The following is a 22,884-nucleotide window of genomic DNA, read 5'->3' on the forward strand; positions in this document are numbered from 1 at the left end:
TCCTGAGCTGGCAGGGAAAACAGGAACAGAAGTAGTCTTTGCACATCAGTTGGCTGCTCCCAAGGCGGTTTCTGTGATCCAACCTGTCACAGTCATTTCTATACAGAGGTGGGTTTTTCCCCCTTGAGAGAGAGAGAGAGTGTGTGTGTGTGTGTAACTGGACAATCCCCTTTCTATCCTTAAGATGAAAGCACGAAAAAGATCCCGCATATTTGCGATGGAGGATGCTATTAATAGTGTAATTTTCTTAGTGTTTTGTTTATTCCCCTGGAATGGCTTGATGGATGTGAATAATTATCATACTATAAAAGCCAGCAAATGTGCTGTTTTCTATCACTCTAAATCATCAAACAAATAAAGTGTGAAACAGCATTTTTGAATACAATTTTCTCCTCTAATGGCTTAGAATTATTATCAGGACCAATGAAAATAAATAAGCAAATGCCTTGCAAATTAAAAATTAAATGCATGTGTCAGGAAAGAGGCACAGACCAACCATCTTGGGGTACAAGGACCAGTTCAAAAGCCATTAAAAGGTAACAGCAGGGGATTCACTTTTACTTCTAGCATCAGGTGTTCCTAAAGGGACTTTCCAATCTAGCCTATATTTTATCCTCAAGGCTGCTGCTTAGGGGCAGGGGGAAAAGGAAGAAATTTTATTTTTTTCTTATTCTCAGTCACTGCAAGCTATTAAAAACTTCTCCACATCAGAACATAGCTGCCTCAGGCACTCAGCCTGTTCATGCCCTCTCCACTGAGGTCTCCCTCTTTAAACGTAACTGCTTCCACTTGAAGCAATTCCCTAGCTTCTACAGAGCACCAGGCCATCTCTTCCCTCCATCCAACCTTCTTTTGAACCTTCCAGACCTTTTCTTGATACAGTTGTACCTCTTATATATGCAAAATATCAGATAGAAGAGATACCATACCTCATCTACCCCCACAGCATGTCAGATTTCGAGTCTCCCTTCAACAACATTAAGCAGCAATTACCTTACTAAATCTTCATGCACCCTTTTTCTTCAACAGAATGGGCACCACAGGCAGGAGGTTCAACTGCAAGGCTTTTGAAAGTGTCACTTCAGTCCAACTCATGTTGGAGGGTAAGAAAGTTAATTTCACAGTGTCTGCACAAGGTCTGGACAAATAGGCCCCACACAGTTTAACAAGATATAATTACTGAAATAAGGAACGGTAACAAAATAGAACAGCACATTTAAAATGCCTAAGACCACACATCAAGCTGAGGGTTAGTTATCTGTCTTCAAAGCAGATTTACTCATGCCAAGAATAATGACCCTTGGCAGATTCAAATGCCAACCTATCCCTCCCTGGTGACAGGCAGAATGGAAAAGCCATTATTTCAATCTCCATAAAACATAAGTGTCCACAGATGCGTAATCTGAACCCTAACCTTCATGCCTACAGCCCTGATAGCAACAACCAATGCCCCTAAGAAAATCCTTTGATCCATCAAGAACATTTATATACAGTGGCAGCCACAATGAACCACCTATGGGTAGGGCCCTACCAAATTCACGGCCATGAAAAACACATCATGGACCGTAAAATCTGGTCTTGTGTGTGCTTTTACTCTATACTATACAGATTTCATAGAGGAGACCAGCATTTCTCACGGTGTTGTAATTGTAGGGGTCCTGATCCAAAAGGGAGTTGCAGGGGCGTCGCAAAGTTATTTTATAGGGGTGAGGTGATGGTATTGCCACCCTTACTTTTGCACTGCCTTCAGAGCTGGACGGCCGGAGAGTGGCAGCTGTTGGCCAGGCGCCCAGTTCTGAAAGCAGCACCCCGCCAGCAACAGTGCAGAGGTAAGGGTGGCAATGCCATACCATGCCATCCTTACTTCTGTGCTGCTGCTGGTGGCTCCAGTTGCCCAGCTCTGAATGCAGTGCTGTCGCCAGCAGCGGCACAGAAGTAAGGGTAGCAGTACCGCAACCCCACCTACAACAACATTATGACCTCTACCCCACAACTCCTTTTTGGGTCAGGACCCCTACAATTACAACATCGTGAAATTTCAGATTTAAATAGATGAAATCATGAAATTTACCTTTTTAAAATCCTATGACCATAAAATTGACCAAAATCAACCGTGAATTCAGTAGGGCCCTACCTATGGATTACTGAGCTATTTACAAACCAGTTTCCCAGCTGCACCCTACCCCCACAAATCTAAGCTCATGCTCTAGCTTGAAGGTTGAGTATCTTTTTAAAGTGAAGCATTTATTATACTGATAGAAGAGAACATATGTCAAGGCATCAGAGCAAGAACAGAAACCTCTTCTGTTCATTACTTTAGTATAGTTTGCAACCTTTGCCTAGTCATTTACATAAAATAAATCAATGGCTCCTTCATCTAAGGTACACAAGTTATCGCTTCTCCCTCCAAAATGTTTCAAGTCTCTAATTTCCTCCTAATTTCCAGGCCAGGAAAATAGACCCAAATTAGCTTTCTAAATTAGTCAAGACCACCTCCTAATAAACCGGTGAAGGTGGTGAGACATTAGGCATACCCACCATTTTCCTCTCCATAAGCCAGACACTCCACCTGTAACACACTCAGTACTCCCAAACTCAGAAGGATGACCAGGGCGGGGCAGAAACAGGCCTGTGCCATTTTTGCTTCTTTATAATGAAAAAAAGGTTGCCTGGCAAGGTTTTGGGGGATATTTATTGGGTTGCTTGTTTTTTTTATGGGGGGTTAACATTAGAAGTATGAGGAATGTCAAGCCACTTCTTCCCTTACTTTTGCTGAAGAGTTCCTTGGTGGGAGAGGTCACAGAGGTCACATACTACACATCCTCTACCACCTAAAATGAATGGGCAGGAGCTCTGAATCTTTAACAAAGACGTCCTTTCTCCAAAATGTTTAAGCATTGTGTTAAATTGGTTTTAAACACAAAAACGGGATCTCACGTAGGAGTGGAGAGGTCATTTTATCTCTGTATTTGACACTGGTGCGACTTCATTTAGAATACACTGTCCAGTTGTGGTGCCTACAATTCAAGGAGGATGTTGATAAAATTGGAGAACGTTCAGAGAATTGACACAAGAATGATTCAAGGATTTAAACATATGCCTTAGAATAGTGAGACTCAGAGAGCTCAATCTATTTAGCTTAATAAAGAGAAAGTTAAGGGGTGACTTGATTACAGTCTATAAGTAAAGACATGGGGAACAAATATTTAATAATGGGCTTTTCAATCTAGCGGAGAAACGTATTACACAATCCAAGGGCTGGAAGTTAAGCTAGGCAAATTCAGGTCGGAAATAAGGTGTCAATTTTTGACCGCGAGGGTAACTAATCATTGGAACAATTACCAAGGGTAATGGAGGAGTCTCCATCACTTACCATTTTTAAATCAAGATTGTATGTTTTTCTAAAAGATCTGCTCTAGGAATTATTTTGGGGAAATTCGACGGCACGTGTGATACAGGAAATCAAAGATGATGATCAGATTCCAAGACTAGAAAGGACCATTGTGAAGTTTTAAACACAACTAAAAATCTATTATTTTCCTCAATTGCTCCGCTTTCACTATTGACTCCGGTGTGGTTTTCTTAATTCTTCAGTCAAAAGTGTCTTTCAGAGCAAAAAAAATCTTGACTCTCTAACAGTGTGGGGTGGGAGGATAATCCTTAAGCAATTGAGAGGGGAAGGAACTTTTAGCCAGATTTTTAATTTGTGTTTTTCTTAACTCCTACAACTACCTAACATACTGGGAAACGGGTGTCTTTGCTGAAGATTCGTATCACAACGTTCACAGATACCCCCTCAGTCATCCATGAAAACCAAACGTCACACTCCTGTTTCTAATGGGGGAAGAAACAGAAGATAACCTCACAAAAACAAATCCACTTTTCTGGCCTTTATCCATAATGAAAAGTGGGGGAGAGGGAGATAGGAGGAGGGAGAGCACAAGCCTAATATTTTTTAAATCCTTTGTTGGTCACTTTTATTTTAAAATAAAAAAATAAAAATAAAAAAGCTAACCTGAGTGGGTCTCGCAAAGCACAAACAGTATTTTTGCCCTTACTAGGAAGGATGGGGGAATATTTACAATAGTTGTCCAATCAGTGTCCACATTTGCTCTGGAAGTTAAGGCCAACATAAGGATGGATTAAAAACATTGCAATTGCTACAGGTTTCCCCACTAATTCACAGTCCTTCACCACCCAAGGAATAAATTCAGTCACCAAAGAGGGGACCCAATTCACTTACTTCTCCTCACTGGTATCTGAAATTGTCTGACACTGAACAATCACCTGCTTTAAGCAACCATCTTTTAACGTCAGAGGATCACCATCTGAAAAGGAAAACCTCTGCCTCCCTGTCTACCCCCTTGTGTTGTGAATCTTTTACATTATGAATACACACACTTGCTCTGGAGATAAGATCTCACACGGATCAGAGAGTTCCTTGTTCCTAGGAAAGAAACTTATCAAGTCTCTGCAGTTTTATCTTTAATGGATCATTTTATGGGACAATGGATGATGGAATTTAGTATCTTTAACCAGGAGTGTCAATGATTTCAAATAATGACATTTTTATTGAAACACACACAAGTGCACAAGATAAACACAGACTAGGGAGTATCTGCTCAGAAAACCATAATAAAGAGTAAATAGGTAATGACAGAACAAGATTACAGATACACAGACACCAAATAAACCCACATTATAAAGTCAAAGGAAAAATAAGCTCTGCAGACAGGTGGTCAAATACAATCTTCTGGGAGCCATCATGGGAGGAAGATCAGGACAAGTGAATGCAGAACAGGCTGCAGTGTCACCGTGAGGCTCTCTGAAAATTGCTCTGCAAGCGGCACACACAGACCTCAATAAAATTAACAGGTGCACAGCATGAACACAGATCAGATGTTCCCTGATGATTCACAAGTGAACATCAGAAAGTAGCACAGAACAAGGAGGAAGCCTTTTCCTCTTTAGCATGGTATTTGCTCACAGCCATCCCCAGCTGTTCAGCTGGGGTCCATATGAGCGAGGCCTTAAGCATGGGGAGGAAAGAAAATTGTCTGAGAGTGGGATAAGCATAAGTAACACACTAAAGATTCCATATGAATTCCTTTATTTACAATAATAATTGGTGGAATCGAGATTAGAGGGTGCCTTGCTACAGAAAGATGCAAAACGTGAATCAAGAGAGGTGTCTTGTGTGGAAAAAGTGATGTGACCTAAGAGCATTGAAAAAAATTTAAGATGTTTGCAAGAGTACATTTGATTTCTCAGGCCTGCAACTACATGAAGTCCTCCTTTGTCTTATTATACCCCGTTTAACAAACAGAAGAACCTTATTGTTGCAGTGACAGGCTGCTACACTGCCAAAAGCCAGCCCTCTAGATTAAACAGGAGCTTTCATCTCCACCTCAACAGTACCAGAATTTTACAAGGCATTTTATAAATGCAAAGAAGACAATGGGCCACAATCTGCTTTGTTACATCCATAGTCACAGAAGTTACTTCCAATTTACATCAGTCTAACAGTAGAATTTGTTCCACCTTCTTGCCATCCAAATCAGCCACTTTCACAGATGTCATGACAATGAGAGGTGTCTGGAGGTGGAGCCAACAGTAATTCTGATGCAGGATTCAGGTGGTCATTGAATAAGCCTTTACAGTGGAAGCAATCTGGCCTCAAAGCACAGGTTACTGGAGACTCAGTCCACCACCCACCAATGGAGTTTGCACATCTTGTGCTGTAATTTAGAATTAGGAAATCCCACCTCAGGACATGCAAGTTCTGCCTGCCTGTGCTCTCCTCAGCTGTATCTTATCAAATCCAGAGGGAAGTTTTGCCTATTCAGGAAAGAAAGAGGTAGATAGAGCATCCATCGCTGAAAACCATAGGCACAGACTCTGTGGATGCTCTGGGGCTGTAGCACCCATGGGGGAAAAAAAATGGTGGGTATTCAGCACCCACCAGTCACAACTGTGTGTGTGGGGGCCCCTGCCATTCAGCTGTGTGGCTGCTGGGGGAGGTCAGACAGCAGCGGGCATGCGGGGGCCTCAGGGAGGGGGTGGAGCAGGGGCTGGAAGAGGGTTAAAAAGGGACCCTGCTGTTGAAAGTCCAGTCGGCGGCACAGTGGAGCTATGGCAAGCTTCCTGCCTGCCCTGGCTCCACGCAGCTCCTGGAAGCAGCCAGCATGTCCCTGCGGCCCCCCCAGCTCAGTGGTTTGAGCATTGGCCTGCTAAACCCAGGGTTCAGAGTTTAATCCTTGAGGGGGCCATTTAGGGATCTGGAGCAAAAATCTGTCAGGGGGTTGGACTAGATGACCTCCTGAGGTCCCGCCCAACCCAGATATTCTATGAAATGCTCCACCCCCACCTACAAGTCTGACTTCTCCTCTCACCCTTTTCACAAAACAGACTTGTGAAAGTGTAATATGCTGGTATTTAGTTAGGGGTTTTTTTGTAATAGACAAATTCTTGATTTGTTGTCCTGCGATTCTGGGCTGAATTGTTAAAGTTATTCTGAGAGTATGGCTGGAGCTAATCTTCTATCAGTGGGGCTAAAAGTGCCCCAGCCCAACCTGTACACAGCACACATTGCTGATAAACTCTTAATCCTAATGCCGTTCTCAGCAAAAAGTATTACCTAAGGAAGGTATTAATCCCCAGGAACGACACTGCAAAAAGCAGAATTATTATTTTTTGAAGGGGTGCAGTGCACAGGGTTTTCCAGATGGGTCATGCCAGCTGGTAAGCACCAACTATAACCCGTCCAAAAGACGACTGAGCAATGGGAAAATTCTCTTCTGGATTCTGCATTGCTTACCTGAAAAATCAGTGACTTACTAAAGAAAGTCTCTAACAAAGCTGCAATCTATTTTTTAAATATTACTTTAAACAACGGGCTCAAAATGAATGACCATCAGTACACTTAATGACAACACATACAGGAAAGAAACCATAGACAATTAAAAATCAGAAAGGAGGTTACTGACAGAAGCAGCTCTGTCCACAGCGAAGGAAATAATCCTAGATTGAGGTTCTGCATTCAGTGTGTGAGTGAGTGAGTGTGAAGGGTGTATTTTACTAAGGAAAAAGGTTTTTTTGGGGAAAAACAAATTCTGAAATGGCTTACTCTTCCATTTTGACCAGGAAGATAATTACTACACATTTCAACAGATAATATTAATCTCCCCTGCCATTCTCCATCATCTCAGTTTACAGCACTCATTTATGAAGCATATATTTCCATGAACTGTTAATTATTACTTATTGGCTGCTTCCAGCAGACACTGTACAATCATTAAAAAAAGAGGCACACATGATGCTCTGAAAAGCTCACCCCCAAAAATGGTCACAGGCGCAGGAACTACACCCCCCCACACCCAGCAAGATAGCCAGGTGGTTTTACACACACACACACACACACACACACACACCAAGCAAGATAGCCAGGTGGTTATTGGTATCATCCAGCTAATGCAAAACTTTACCACCATGTTTAGTTTATATCAAACAAACAAATTATAAAAACTGTCCTACAACCATTATCTGCCAGCTGGTTACTTGTAGGCATCATAGAGTTGGCTCTGCAGGACAGATTTTTATGAGAATGACATGTTCCTCCGCAAAAAAAGCCTGACTTTCCCAGCCAGGGAAATTAAGTTCCTTCCATTACTCACAAGGGAGAGAAGACCACCTTGGTGCTCCTGGTAACTCTTGGCAACATAAAGGGCGTTTCATACAGGAACATGCTGATGGTTCCTTACCAGAAGTTAACTCGGGTAAAAAAGAAAATGCCAAAATAACTCTTCTTTCACTGTCAGGCTGGCTATACAATCCTGTCTATCCTACATGCACAAGATCCCACCCTGTAGCCCTTGATATCTGAGACGACAGAGCGATTTGGACAAGGTGTACAACTTGAGGGTGAAGTCCCTGTGTGGGGAGAGCCGAAGGGTGCTGCCTGTGCTGTACATTTTCTACAGCTTCCTGGCTACGCTGGCCCCTTTAGTCACAGCATTAAACCACTTCTCTAAGTGAGGAGTTAACACAGAGACCTCCATCCATTGTCCCATGACAGGAAATTTAATAAATTCTTATGGATGAAAATGAAAAACCTCAACTTGTGTTATCAGCAGTTCAGTGTGTCAGATAACAGTGCACTCACATTTCACATATTTCCAATTCTTCTCTCTTCTGGACAAGGTCCCAGTTTTAAGGGCTACAAGGTCAGATTCACCCTTACAACTTATCAGCACTAACTGAAGCCTTCTTACCAGTAAGACACCTTAAAATGCCTATAAAACCTACCAAAAAAAAGCCTCGACAATACTATCCTATACTTCGAACAGCCATTTCATGGGGGTGAAACAGTAGAAGTGCCGCACAGAAAGAAACATAGTGAAATGTTTATTGGCAGAAAGTCTAGAAAGATTAAGAGATCTATTTCCCCCTTAATGAGCATATGTCACTCTTATTAATGTGAACCAGAATTATGCACATGCACTGTGGGGGGAGACCACTAAGTGCTTGGCAATATGTTATCCTGTACCAACTGGCCTGCAAGAGCTGTCCCCTTCACTGGGCACTAAAGAACGCATGCACCCCCCCTGGTTGCTCTTGGAATGGAGATAGAATAAATGCCTGCAGCAGAACAAACCAAATCTATCCATTTGTGATGGTGGCCTCATCTGGAAGCCTCTTCCTTTTTTTGCCCTTTTAAATGAATCTGAAGAGAAGAAGCCCATTCAAGCAGGAACTTTACAGAGCAGAGGGCTTTGCTGTGACAAACTGTATCCTTTCACCCGACAATAGCACCTTCCAGTCTGAAATCAGTATCCCTGCTCTAGTCACCCACTGCATTGAAGAGTAAATAGAGGTATTCCAGATAACATACAGGTCAATGAGAGGCCTCCCTAGGTTCCTTTATGCCTCCCAACCCCCCAGGTCTAGTGAAGTGCCTTTTTAATAATCTTCCTCACACAGGGGGAGGATTAAATAGTCGATTCTTGCACAGAACTTTGTTGGTGTAGAGCACTATAAATATCAGACACTGTAGGAATTCTGCTATTTTAAAACTACTCTTTACTGCACTTGTGCCATCCTAGATCAATTTCCTCTTCTGAGTAAAGAGAAAAACTTGACTCATGCCCAAATATTAAGAAGGCATGAATGAAAACAGTCCTCTGGTGCCACTGGTGGGCCCTTTCAGTCTTAGCCAACCCGTTTGCCATTGTCACATGAAGCCAGAGTCTACAAGCCCATTCTCCCACAGGGCTCAAGTCAGATCAGGCTGAGAGGGTTATATGGAGAAGGAAAACACTTCTATCTCCTTCACATCTTGTATCAATGACAGAGTGCACTGTTCAAAAGCCTAAGTTATTAAAACCAATCTGTGATCCTGTCAGACTTCCATAGATCTTCATTTCAAATCAGGTTTGAGCTTTGAGCAGACACTTGCAAAACAGAAAATTGAGTTCCAGCAAGAGCCTTCTCTCTCATCAAAGATGGGCCTCTCTCAATCCAGATTGGGACTATATAGCTGTGATGAATTATTAGTGCTGGGGGAGAAGGCAGTTCATGCATTATACACTAAGCCAGAAGAATAGGAACGCATTTAGACACAGTGCTGTAGAAAAAGGAATGAAATCTATTATTATTAATCATGCTTATTACAGTAGTGCCTTAGGACTAACCAGGAATGGAGGGGCCCCACTGTGCTAGGCACTGTACAAACATAGTAGTAGACAGTCCTCGCCATGAAGAGCTTACAACCTAAACAGACAAGATAGGTACAGGGTGGGGGAAAAGGGGTATAAAAAGACACATGAACGCGATGACAGGAATAGGAAATGTCGTATTAGCGCCATTATTTTTGGAGGATGGGGGAGGTAGTTATGAGACAATCAGCTAAATGAAAAGAAAAGCAAGGGGAAAGAGGACATTGAAGGAAAGTAGGATGAGGGGAACAGAGCAGGGAGCAGAGGGTAAGAGGGGCAGTTGTGGAATGAAGCTGAGGTGAAGCGACTGAAGGAAGAGGATTTAGAGCAAACAGCCAATCAACTTGGGGCACACGATGCCCAGTCAAAACTGTAAGTAATTCTTTCAATGTCCCAGGTCCCTGGTTTGGCTTCTTCTACAGTTGCTCTGAACAGCTGGAATCTCTGGTTGATTCTTTTCTGCAATGTTTCCTCAAGACTACATTGTGGGGGAAGGGAGGCACCACCTGCACTCACAGTGTGTGGGAAGATCTCCCCTGCACAGTTCTAGGGATGTGGGGATGCTGGGGGGAGGGATGGCCCAGCAGGGTCCCCTTTTACATCCTCCCTGCAGGGCAGCACTCTCTGCTTTGGCTGCTCCTACTGGCTGGAGAGTGTCTCTGAAGGTTTTTCCCCCCCAAGAACACATGGGGGGCACCACCTGGGTCCTAGTGCACAGTACGTGAAAATTATCAGTTTACAAGACGTCCACAGCAATGTAACACAATCATTTAAACATTTATCTGATTAAAGAGAATTTCCCATTGTTTCAACTGTTGACGCCTGCTCTGGGGAAAGAAACAAGGGTGACAGTTTAGGAGCTGAATAACGATTCCTCATAGGCAACGGTTTGGTTCTCTAATGGCATTCAAACCATTCAACTCATCCAAGCTTCAGCCTCCCTATAATACACCAATTCTCTGGATCCTAAGAACAAACTGTAAAAGCAGCGCTGCTCCTGCCTCACATGGATAGCTCAGTGGTTTGAGCATTGGCCTGCTAAACCCACGGTTGTGAGTTCAATCCTTGAGGGGGCCATTTAGGGATCTGGGGCAAAAATCTGTCTGGGGAGTGGTCCTGCTTTGAGCAGGGGGTTGGACTAGATGACCTCCTGAGGTCCCTTCCAACCCTGTGATTCTATGATTACTGCGTCCTTCACTCTAGCACCACCTGCAGGCCAAACTGTGTCTGCTCAGACATCATGTGGGAGCCTGCAAGAAGGCTTGTTTGAATATTAGCAGTATGGTGTGGTTTGCATTAACTAATGACTGCGGTATATGAAGCCTGAAAGCCCATATTAATAACTCTCTGCTGCATTCCTCCCATCTATCACTGAATTACAGGGGGATGCAACTCTGCATCTCAATACATCATTCCTTTCGTGAATCCCAGAGCGATCAACACGCACGCACAGATTCTTAATGCAGAAGCCCCATTCCAGAGCAGCTTTGACCAAACACAGTTGCGTGACGGGGGGAGGGGGGGGGAAGAGGGTGCTATATACATTACCCGAACCCGACCCCCCCACCACATACATACACACACCAACTGAAAAGAGCCTTGCTTTGGCAAATCACCCCAAGCGCAAATGGTGCTTCGGCTAATCCATAAATCAATCACCACCATAAATTCTACCCTCCCTCCATCCAAAACTGCAGAACCATAAAACAGATTACATGGAGGAACAGAGGCTGGATGGCTCCCTGCAGCTCACAAATTTCCTGTCGCTGCATGAATGGCCTTCCCCCTACTTCCCCATGCCCATAAATCTCTCCTGCCAGAATGGAACATGCAAACAATGCAAGTGCGCAGTGCACAAATACTAAAACATGCTTCCTGTGTGAGGCTGCTGAAGGTGTCGGTGGGGGAAAAAAAATATATTTTCTCTTGTGAAAATCTCCCAAAGCAAAGAGTGAAGAAAATAAACGCAGCAGAAAAATATATACGTGAAGATGAATCAAAGGAAAAAACTCCCAGTGCAATGTATTTAAAGTGTTCTCAGTTTCCTAGAGGTCAACAGGCACATTCAAGTTCCCAGCTAATCTATCCTTAAGCGACTCACATGCTCTCCAGAGTGTACGGGGTTAAAGAGATCCCACTAATCAAATTTGATCACAGAAATGATTGATTTCACATTTGAACATCCTTGTGCTATGGCCCCCTTGAGAGAGTAATAATCAGAAGGCAATAATGGGGTGAGGGACAAATATCCCTCCCAACTCCCCCCTGTTGCCAGACAATTCAGTACCAAACACTAAACCCAGCAGTCTTAAATGAGATTGCACCAAGCTCAAAGCAAATTGCCACATATGTGAGGGTGTGTTAAAGTGGGTGGGGGGTAAAGAACACCACATAGGGGAAATGGGGATAAGCAAGGATAAAATGTCCTGCCTATGCATTTAGCTCAGGGAAGGAAAGACGCTGGCAAAGCTGAGCTTCACAACAGCATTAGGCAGGTCATTTTCTTTATCCAAGATCACTCCCGGGGGATTAACATTTTCTATCCTGGAGGACGGGGAGGGCAAGGGTTCCGGCCAAGACAGCTGCAATGCACCCTGAGACAATAATGAAAAACAAAATCTGCAGTAAAACTATCAACTCTTTTCCATTTGCAGCTGCTACAGTATCTGTCATTGGTCAGGAGAGAGGGAAGGAGGGTTCTCAAATACATTCCACTTCCAGATAAACAATATCTTAGCACAGAAACAAACATTTGTCAGATTTATCTTCCCATTTCATCTCCACTGAAAAATATGGGGATTTAGGCCCTAACAATGCTGGGATCAGAAACAGGCTAGTTACACACATGGCTGAGGCAAGCAAGTTTCTCAGGGCTTGTCTATACTTACGCGCTGGTTCGGCGGCAGGCAATCGAACTTCTGGGTTCAATTTATCGCGTCTTGTCTGGACGCGATAAATCGAACCCAGAAGTGCTCCCCATTGACTCCGGTAATCCTGCTCGGCGCGAGGAGTACGCGGAGTCGACGGGGGAGCCTGCCTGCCGTGTCTGGACCGCGGTAAGTTCGAACTAAGGTACGTCGACTTCAGCTACGTTATTCACGTAGCTGAAGTTGCGTACCTTAGTTCGAATTGGGGGGTTAGTGTAGACCAGGCCTCATACGGTTTTCCTGACCATTGTGGACAGAGATTTATCCTATGCAGGGAAGCCTCCTCCCACATTGCTTTGACTCAAGCTGTGTTTTTGGAGAGAAAGTTTTAAAGAATGTCATTCCACTAGTGTTTGGAAAAAAGAAAAAAGATCAAATAGTGCGACTATCCACATGTAGGCATGCTCTCAAAACATCTAAGAGACACCCTTATTACACACTCAGTGTGCTCCACACCACAGATCTGAGGCTGCCTAAGAGTATGAGACTTACTGTCTCATGTACATATCCAACAAAATCCACAGTATCAAACTCATTCACAATTTAAGGACTTGTTTAGGTACTGAATAATTCTTCATCCTAGGGCAAAGACATTTCAAATGTATCTCCTATGTGCACTTCAGGGCAAAGGTAGACTAAAGACTATATTAGCTTTAACCTCAATGCCCAGTTTTTCTAAAGCCCAGAACACAATTAAAAATTGTTCAGCTGTAATTAACCGCACCCTCTAAGTTAGGAATTCATTCTCTAACTGTATCTCAGCAGACTAAACAAGCTGCATAAAGGGAACCAATGACAGCAGTTCTGCTACTAACTTGCTCTGTGAAATGGGTACATATTAACACTCACCTACTTCAGAAGGCTGTTTCGGGGCAATGTCTGGAAAGCACTTGGAAATCTTCAGATGGCAACAGACAGCGCAAAGCAGCGTTATCCCCTCGAGGGCTGATTCAGGTACCTTAAATCTGCATGACTGCTACTGCAGCTTTGAGTGGATATAGTGACCAAGCTTTAACATAGGATATAGGAGTGCTTATATAAACTCGGTATATGGCACTTCGTAGCATTGCTATTGTCACGGCTTCAACACCAACTTCTGAGTTCACAAAGGCTGAGGCAAAAGACATCCCTCAGCAGAAAGTGTGATGAGCAGAGAGCATTGGTCTTGGCATTCAATTTAGTTGCTTTTGCCATTATAAAGTCAAGTCTCCTGTTAACGTCATTTGACAATTCGCTGCATTTTAAAGCTCCACATATGGGTATATAAGGTAATTATACATAATACGTATAATTGATACAGTAAAAACTCCTACCACAAGAGGTTTAATACAGGCTGCAAACTGGAATAAATTCAAACTTTAGAAAATGAAGACAGACTATGAAAAGGTTGTAATTAAGCTACTACTGTAAGAGGAACAGTATATTATAATTAGGGAGAGACATGCAAGCAAGAGACTCAATCTGGCAGCTCCATGACTGTGAAGCTTAAAATGAAATTACTCAACAGTTCAAAATTTCCTGAAGTGTGTGTGTGTGTGTGTGTGTGTGTGTTTGAGGCGAGGTGCCCCCTTCCTACCTCACGCCTCAAAGAATGGCCTCTGCTGAGCTTGAGACAGCCACATGGTCATCACAACAAGCTACAGATGAATCTGAACATTGGAGCATCAAAGGAGACATGATCAAGTTTCTCTGATGAGAGGCAAGCAAAAGACAGTGCCCCCTTTGGGTTGACAGCAGGAACAGCACCAGCTGAGGACAGACACTGTTACCCATCTCTTCTCCCAGGGTGGGTGTGTGTGTGTGTGTGTTATGATGACCTAGAAGAGGGATAAGTCAATAGGCGGAACATGGGTCAAATCTGGACCACCAGACGCTTTTGAATGGACCCTGAAATTTTTTTTTTTTTTTAATCAAACTGATGTTGTTTTATTATTAAGTTCTCTGGAGTCTATCCTTGATTATACCTTGACCAAGAAATTTGGATCTTGACAAAAATAATTGACTATCCCTGATTTAGAAGCTGAGGGACCCAGGCAATTGTTTAGTGAGAGTTTGGAAGCAGAGAGAAAGCTGCTCTTCTTGATGCTTTCTATCTCTCTTATCACTGGATGACCCTCCACTGTCTGCGCACTTCACTTTACTCTGAACATTTCGCATCTGCTTCCCTTGGAAATGAGACTGGAGGAGGAACTGATTTTGCCACAGTTCGTTCTGCTCAGTCTATGAAAGTGAAGTAACACAACGAGGTGTTGGCACCAGGGCTTCTGTGCAATGAAACAGACACACACACACACACACACAAAACAAGCAGCTGTACAACCAAACAGCTTATACTCAGGGTATTCATCCGCTGAAATGCAAACATTCATTGTAACTCCCATACCAACATACACAATCCATGCTTTGTGGGAGGCTGACTTACCCCAGAATCTCTGGGGACAGGAATGGAGAGGCTACTCCACAGTGACTTCTTCTGGGCACACTCCCCTCTGAGACTCATCCACACAAAATCTCTCTCCCATATCATATCGCATACCTCCCTCTCCAGTGAGAGCCTTATCATTTCCCCTTTATGTTCACTGGAAAGAGTCCTGAGGTGGCTTTCCATAGTCCAAACTTTCCTCACCGTCCCTGAGGAGAGTCGAAGGGCTTCTTCCCTTTACCAAGTCCACTGAAAAGTAAAACTTGGAGGGGGATAATTCCAGCAGAACCCACCAGGGCCAGAGTCTGGGAGGCAACCTCATTCAGCCGGATTTCTGCCCCCTTCCCGACAGGAGGAGGATAAGCAGCCTTTTAGGCTGGGCAAGATCCGCTCCATTGCAAAGCAGGACTATTCACTAGAGACCTGACAGCATCATTCTGGATTAAACTAAAGAAACCTAAAAAAAAAAAGAGATGTGAATAAGAAAAATATTTATATTTACGTGTGTATGGAGGGTACATTTATTTATTTGATGGACTACTTCGAGCAGGTGGAAGACCACCAATATAGAAAGGATCATTCAGTTTCAGTGTAGACATATCTCTAGCTGACAACCTAACAATAGCCCTCCCTCTATTATTGCAGAGCACAGCGCCAAACTGGTCAAGTTTGTAACTCTCTGCACTCCTGCTATTCCCCGAGGTGCCTCTAAGATGATCACTGGCAGGGTCGAAGAGTCTATAAAAAGGATGAAGAACGCTGGGAAATTTCCAGGGAGGTGCGGCCAGAAAAACAGAACCATCATTACAGACCTCTCTGGGGCCGGCCTGCTGTGCAGGAGTGTCTACTCTGAAGCTCAGGAGCTCCCCCGACTGATTTGTAGCAGCACTGCAACCAGAGCTGGGAGATGAGAATTGGCTAGCATGCCTGAAAGTTCTCAGGTCTGCTCAGAGCAGTTTGCAGACTCCAGACTCCTTATCAGACAATGTGCTTTCACAGAAGAGCTTCAGAAATCATTAATTGGAGCTGTCAGGGTGAAGAGCAGGAGGAAAAGACTTGGGCAAGTGATGTGCTCTAGCCTTGCGCTTAAGGGAACAGCGGAAGTCCTGCCAAACCAGCAATGGCATCTTGTCACAACACATCTACCTTTGTGTTAGAGACTGTCATCTATATAACAAGCGCAGCCCAACAGAAAAATGTTTTGCCCAACCCATGGCCTGACCTCAACATCCTTATTTTTCATAATATTTGCTTTACGTAATTGGTTTCAATACGAAACCAGCCCAGCCACTGAAGGCCTGGGTTACTCTAAAATCTTATCCACTCTCCATCGCTAAACATGGCACAATCAGCTCTCCACCAGTTGCAGTAAAATCTCCTGCGATTTCAATGGGCAAAACCAAAAAATAAATACACACACAAATCTCATAAGTCCCTTTAAAAGCACGTTTTATCATTTCTCCTCCCCACCCCATGCACAAATGTCTGGCGGTTGCTCTCTCCAACAACTGTGATTCCTCTTTACTTCTCCACTAGGAACTGGGATTCAGTTTTTGTAGGTCTCCTCTTGCTTCATCTGCTCCCACCCCCAACTTCTGAGAAAAATGAGAGAAACAAAAGCAGATGAAACCCTCTAAACACTTTGGCAGCTGTTGGCTCTACTACACAGGTTGAGCTTTCAGTTCTCTCGGTTTTGCCTCCTTCCGGTAACTGCAGCACACACAGTCATCTTTAGCTACAAGCTCCACTTCTCCCACAGAAACAGGGACTAGCTTGTGGGAATCCCACTGTTTATGCAGAACTGGTATTGAGGGAAGCCGCAACAGCATTACAGGAAGAGCTGGTTGTCCTTTTGATAAGCCTCATTGCCCGTTACTTGTATTACTCCGCAAAGAATTTGTGAAACTGGAAAAATGCAGGGTGGAAGGGCAACATTTCAAGTCAGGCCTCATATATCTACAGTGCCATTTAAAAATGGCTTCTTTTCTCTAGACTATTCTTAAACCTTCACCCACAAAATCCAAATGCTACTGCGTAGAGTCTTTGTATACAAAGCAGCAGCTACTATTTTGGTGCTGGGCCTATGTTTCCTCTCAGAGATAAACTGGTCTCATTCCTGTTTTCTGAAGGCAACACTCCTCTTCTGGGTACAGAATGAAAAACTCAAGAAACAAAGGAAAAGGGGCTGATTATGCACAAACGTGTAAAGGAGTGACTGGGTATCATTAAAACCACATGTCCCCAACGCAAACCCTGTTTACATTAAAGATAGGTTCTGCACATAGCATTTTAGAGCACACATTTTACAGCAACTTACATCTATATGCTGATGTGTGGCTTTAGACTACCAGAACCAAGACCTTACGCTTTACCTTTCCTCATGTTCACTGCTATGTGGTTAAAGGATAGTAAAAATTTCTGATGCACCTCTGGCACCACCTAGTGGAGACCAGGGACCAAATAAAGATGATTTTGGATGTGCTGCTTCCAAAGACAACGACAACTTGATGGTATCTAAAATGAAAGTTTGTCACTTTTTATTCAGAGCCCAGACATCCACTTCTCCTCAAGTCACACTAGTTTATCATAGAATGCATAACTGCTCCTGTAGGTCCTTTCACCTCTGCCTGAATAAGAGAAACCGTGAAGCCAGGTGAGCCACAAAAATAGATTGAATCACCCAATGGAAGATATTAAAGATTTGCACAAAGACCATGGCTGAATGTGTCACAGACCAGCCCCTCCTCCCCATTCCCTCTGCATTGTAACGGAACACCATATTTATCCATTACAGGCTCCTTCCTCCTGGTAACTCTCATACACCCGCAGGCTCTATCAGCCTGGAGATAAGTGGCATCACTGGGGACTCATATTGTTGAGAGATGGGAAGATCTTGTCTGCCAGTGCCAGGGCACAGTGACAAGAGCTTTACTGTGACATTTAAGCTTGAATTTGCATGCAAATGTCAATATTTATTAGTCACATCAAGATCCCCAGCAAATCACTCTTTTGGGTCGCCAAGTCTCTCTGGTTATACTTTTAAACAGAAGGAAGCCTGTGGAAACCACATATACAGGCTTTTTGTAAGCTATTTAATTCCATCTTCCCTGACTCCCCCATTTCACCCTATTTATTGATCATTTTCTTAGAAAGTTAGTTCTAACCAGGAGATGCATGAACGCTTCCAAAAAATGCTTCATATGCTGATTCAAGAATCAGTCAGGAAGAAGTAATTCCCTCACCTGCCTTCAGAGATTGGGAATAGCCTGCATATTGAACTGTAGGCCTGGTCCACACTAACCCCGCACTTCGAACTAAGGTACGCAAATTCAGCTACATTAATAACGTAGCTGATTTCGAAGTACCTTAGTTTGAACTTACCGCGGGTCCAGACGCGGCAGACAGGCTCCCCCGTCGATGCCGCGTACGCCTCTCGCCGAGCTGGAGTACCGGCGTTGACGGTGAGCACTTCTGGGATTGATCTGGGATCGATTTATCGCATCTAGACAAGACGCGATAAATCGATCCCAGAAGATCGATTGCTTATGGCCGGACCGGGAAGTAAGTGTAGACCTGCCCGTAGAAGCTTAAGAGAACAGATACAATCTGCCCCACAGCAAAATGTGAGGACTGCAGTGTTTTAATACCAAAGTGCTTCAGCAGTGCTCATGTTTCATTATCACTGTTTGCTTATGTCTCAGCTTCAATCCTGTGCATTCATTACAAAAAGTCTCAATTGCTGAAATACAGTTCTCACAGTTTTTAGCCCCTTCCCTCCCCAATGCCCTGTTCTCTTATGGACACCCTTAAAGAAGGATGTCAGAGCCAGGACTTATACTTCAAAGTGAGACAGCAAGACAGAGAAGTGAAGGAAAGATAATGTATTCAAATGGCAAGTAGGAGAGAAAGAGTAGGGAAAGAGAGCTTGTGTAGACTTCTATTGGAATAGCCTGCAAAGGAATGCTAGTGTAGACTGGGTTTTCAGGAGTTTTTGTGCAATGAAAGAAGCCAGCTGTTTATGTCAGTATCACTAATCTGAAGTCTAAGGGGTACTAACTTACAGTGATGTGAACTTTATGACCAAATATATTCACTTTCATCTTATTGTCAATTACCAGCAGTTGGCTTCCTATCAAGGTTGTGTACTGGGGTGATACACAAGACCTTACACAGAAGTAGAAAATTAGGTTAGGGTAGTGTCCGAGCAGAGACAAAAGGTACATGACTATTTCTCTCATCAGCATTCTACCCACTTACCAGGATTTCGGCTCCCCAAAATGCAGGTAGTTGATGCTGTAGAGATCCATGTCCTCAGTATGCCATGCAAATGTTGTTTTCCACATGCCAAAATAAAGGTAGGGGGTGTTCACACCTTCTATGATAATCCCACACTCATGCTCCACCATGTCCAACAGGGTGTTCAGATTCCCAATATTCCATTCTTCTACATCCTACAAGACAAGAGGGCTCCAATTCAGCATAGTCAAAGTAGAAACATATCAGGAGCTGCTTTAGCAGAACAGACTGATAATCCTTGATCTGCTCCAGTATCCTGACTCCAAAATTTGCTGAAGTCAGGTACGTCATAGGTACAATACGACAAAGAAAGGAGGGCTAACTTCCTGAGCCCAAAGAGGGATCAATGCATGCTCTGAAACATGACAGTGATAAACCTTGCAAATTTTTTATCTCGGTTAATATGAAGTCAGGTGCTACTCTTTCATATAAATAGATTAATTTTTTTTTAAAATCCATATATTTTATGCAGTGCAATTTATGCTCTACATCTCCTCTCCCCCCCCCCCCCCAAGTGATTACAAAAGCTATAAGATGCACAAAAAGGTTAAAAGGAATTATGTTCACATCCAAAATTTTACCTCTCTTTAAAGCCTAAAATTTGGATATAAATTTATTCTAGAGTCTTGCGTTTTCCAGGCAGGCTTCTGTGTCTGCACTAATTCAATCCCTTTAAGTGCCAATCATTTCCAGTACATTTGTTGTTGTTTTTTTTAAATAAACGTTCACCATACGCTAAGGACAGATTTTGCTACTTTTTCGGTAAGGCTTCAAGATAGTGTTTAATTAGAAGCTGCATTATCTCCAGAGCAGGCATGTGTGTTCTATGGGGGCTCCACCACTGGGAAACTGACTCAATCAGAAAAATAAAATTGAGTAACAGTAAAGTAAATTTACATGTGCTTTTCAAATAACTTCCAAGTGAAGGATCCACTTTGGGGACACTGATCAAGTGCACTGGACTGTATAGTGCCTATACCAGTAGATGGCTCTAAAGCAGCAGCAGCAATCCTTCACTGAACAGACTGGTAGATGCACTGCTTTCAAAAGTGCCCTTAATTAATGAGAATACATGCAAAGCCAAAGTACATTACAGTGGCCCACCTCAAATGCTGGCCTACAGAGGTCATAAAGACAAAGTTGGGATGTGGAATTTTGCTATTTTCAAGATTTCAAGAGAATTAACAGTGGAGAGAAAAAAGTTTAACAGTTCCGGTTAGTTGGTTTTCTCCATCTCAGTAGAGACTGGTAAGACCACTGATGAGCACAAGCTGATAGCAGAAAGGTTGACCAAGTGTAGAATTTCCAAAAGGAAGCTAGCAGTACCCTTTCTTCCCCCCCCCCCCAATGCCCCATATGTATTCAAAATTGTTCTGGAAATACCTGCTTGCAGCACCTATAGGATTAGTAGAGCTTTAAGTTGCATCCACACTATTGCTTTTAAAAAGCAATTTAACTTAACATGGTTTACATGGCTAACTGTTAAATTAAACCTTTTTCACAACTACGTTAAAAGTATCTCTACTGTTATGCCAAAGGCCAATTCAAATGCACTTTGCAATACATGGAAACATGGAACACATTAAAAGGTAAGTGTCCCTTGATTCCACTTTTACATCAACCTGCACAGCACCACAGAAAGGATCCCAATAAAAAAAAGATGAAAGGAAGTGGCACAACAGGTGTAACGTAACTATATATTTGAGCATTCAAATACCTCAGTGACGGAAGCAACATAAATACTTAGACAAAGCCAGTTACCAAGAGTATGCGCATACATTCAAATGTCTGGTAATCCAATTACATGTTATCTGTTTAATTGAAGTGAATAACCCCTATTTATAAGGTTCAAATACAGGTGCAAAAATCAATTTTGAAAAGTGTTTTTTTGTTTGTTTGTTTGTTTGTTTTTTTAAAGAATCAATACATTTCGTCCAGGTTATCATCACTGGAAAACGCCACAGGCATGCAGGAGATACTAATATTAATGTATTTAAGTCAACGAACATTTTGAGTAACCACTGCAGTGGAAGGCCTCAATAATGTGTATTTATTCCAAGTCAGATGAGGGGGCGGGGGCTGTATTTTTCTTTACAGTCAAGAAGCTCTAGTGTAGAATGTTTGTTCCCAATATTTGCTCTGTTGTGTATACAGAAGCACTACACGTTTGACAGTGTGATCTCATTTTAACTGTCTAAATATTACAACCAGTCAGTCAACACTCCAGAGATGCAGTTTTCTACTCAAACGGAAATAAGGATGAGGGGACCACTGTATATTTCTTCTCTTCAAAGAGCACCTTATTCTGATTTTTAGAAGTTCTTTATAGCCACTATCTAGTCACCTTCCCCAGTGAACACACAAAAGTCATCTTAGGACACTCGTGACCAATTAAAAAAAAAAAAAGTGCCCATTCCTCTGAAAAGAGATTTTGCAGTTATCTAAATAACCCCTGTAGTTCCAACTGGATATGGACTCTGCTCTGCACATTTGGTTCTAACCACTGAAACATGTTCACTCTTTATCCCAGCTCAGTGTAAGTAGGTGTGCAGGACAATTATACCCAAAATGAAGAATTAGAAATCCAAATAAATTTCCTATTCATCCATGAAGCTAAAATGGTTTATATAAGAACATTTCACCATTGACCTCAACAGGAGCAGAGTTAGACCAAGACTGAGTTCTTCTGAAAATCCCACCTCCGTGTACAAAAAAAATACACTTTTTCAATAACAGATATTTTGTAGATTTGGGTCTGATTTAGAAGTTATTTTAAAATATTTTATATAAATTTGCATTTACATATTTAAAGAGAAAAAAACAGTAACTCTTTGTTAAGTAAGGTAGATTGAATTACAGTTTTAGATAGTTTAAAAATAGGTGAAGTCTGTAAAAATCAGATATTAGGGATAGAAAAGACCCTTCATTGGTCAAATCCAGCTTTATATTTAATATAATGTAGTACTGTTTATTTGCCATGCTACTTGGATTCTAAAATACTTGCCTATAAACAAAACTGTCCACATTAACCAAACATTTTAGATGTATTAAAAGAAGAGATTTATCAGTTTATATTCCGTTACTTTGTCTCCCCAAAAAGGAGTCTTATTTTCAGTTAAAAGGTTGTATTTACAGATAGTGAAGATAATTTTTTATTATGAGCACAAGGCCTGAAGTGTTGTGTTTCTGGATCACTACAGCACTTCAGCAGAAATCTCACTCTTTGGCTGATTTTCCAAAGGGGGGAAAAAAACAAAACAAAACACCCGAAACGGGAAGGTGGGAGGAGCGCTTGCTTTTCCTAGAATGCATCTGATTGGACATTCCGTTCTAACTGGGTGGCCATTTTCTTTAATGGTGTTGCGGATGAATCAGGAGAACAGATCACCATTCTCATCTCTGCCAGAGGCTTCGTATGATCTTTGATTAGGTACTTTTTGTCTGATTCTCAGAGAGGCTAAGCACACTTGGCTTCCACTGACTCCACTGCCCAGCACTCTGAAAATCAGACCATAAAGCTTCCCCA

At 42.6% G+C, this 22,884-nt stretch overlaps 1 protein-coding gene across 4 annotated transcripts in view; it reads right to left on the bottom strand.

The window, feature by feature from the left end:
- The window catches only part of KDM4B (lysine demethylase 4B), a 160,311-nt gene that overhangs the window by 95,659 nt on the left and 41,768 nt on the right, over positions 1-22,884 (bottom strand). For all 4 annotated transcript variants that reach the window (XM_034755557.1, XM_034755558.1, XM_034755559.1 and 1 more), the window contains one exon: positions 19,320-19,513. In XM_034755557.1, coding sequence (XP_034611448.1) covers positions 19,320-19,513 — 194 coding nt within the window. The remainder of the gene's footprint in view (positions 1-19,319; positions 19,514-22,884) is intronic.

The sequence above is a fragment of the Trachemys scripta genome, chromosome 22, assembly GCF_013100865.1.
Source record: "Trachemys scripta elegans isolate TJP31775 chromosome 22, CAS_Tse_1.0, whole genome shotgun sequence".
Taxonomy (NCBI): Eukaryota; Metazoa; Chordata; order Testudines; family Emydidae; genus Trachemys; species Trachemys scripta.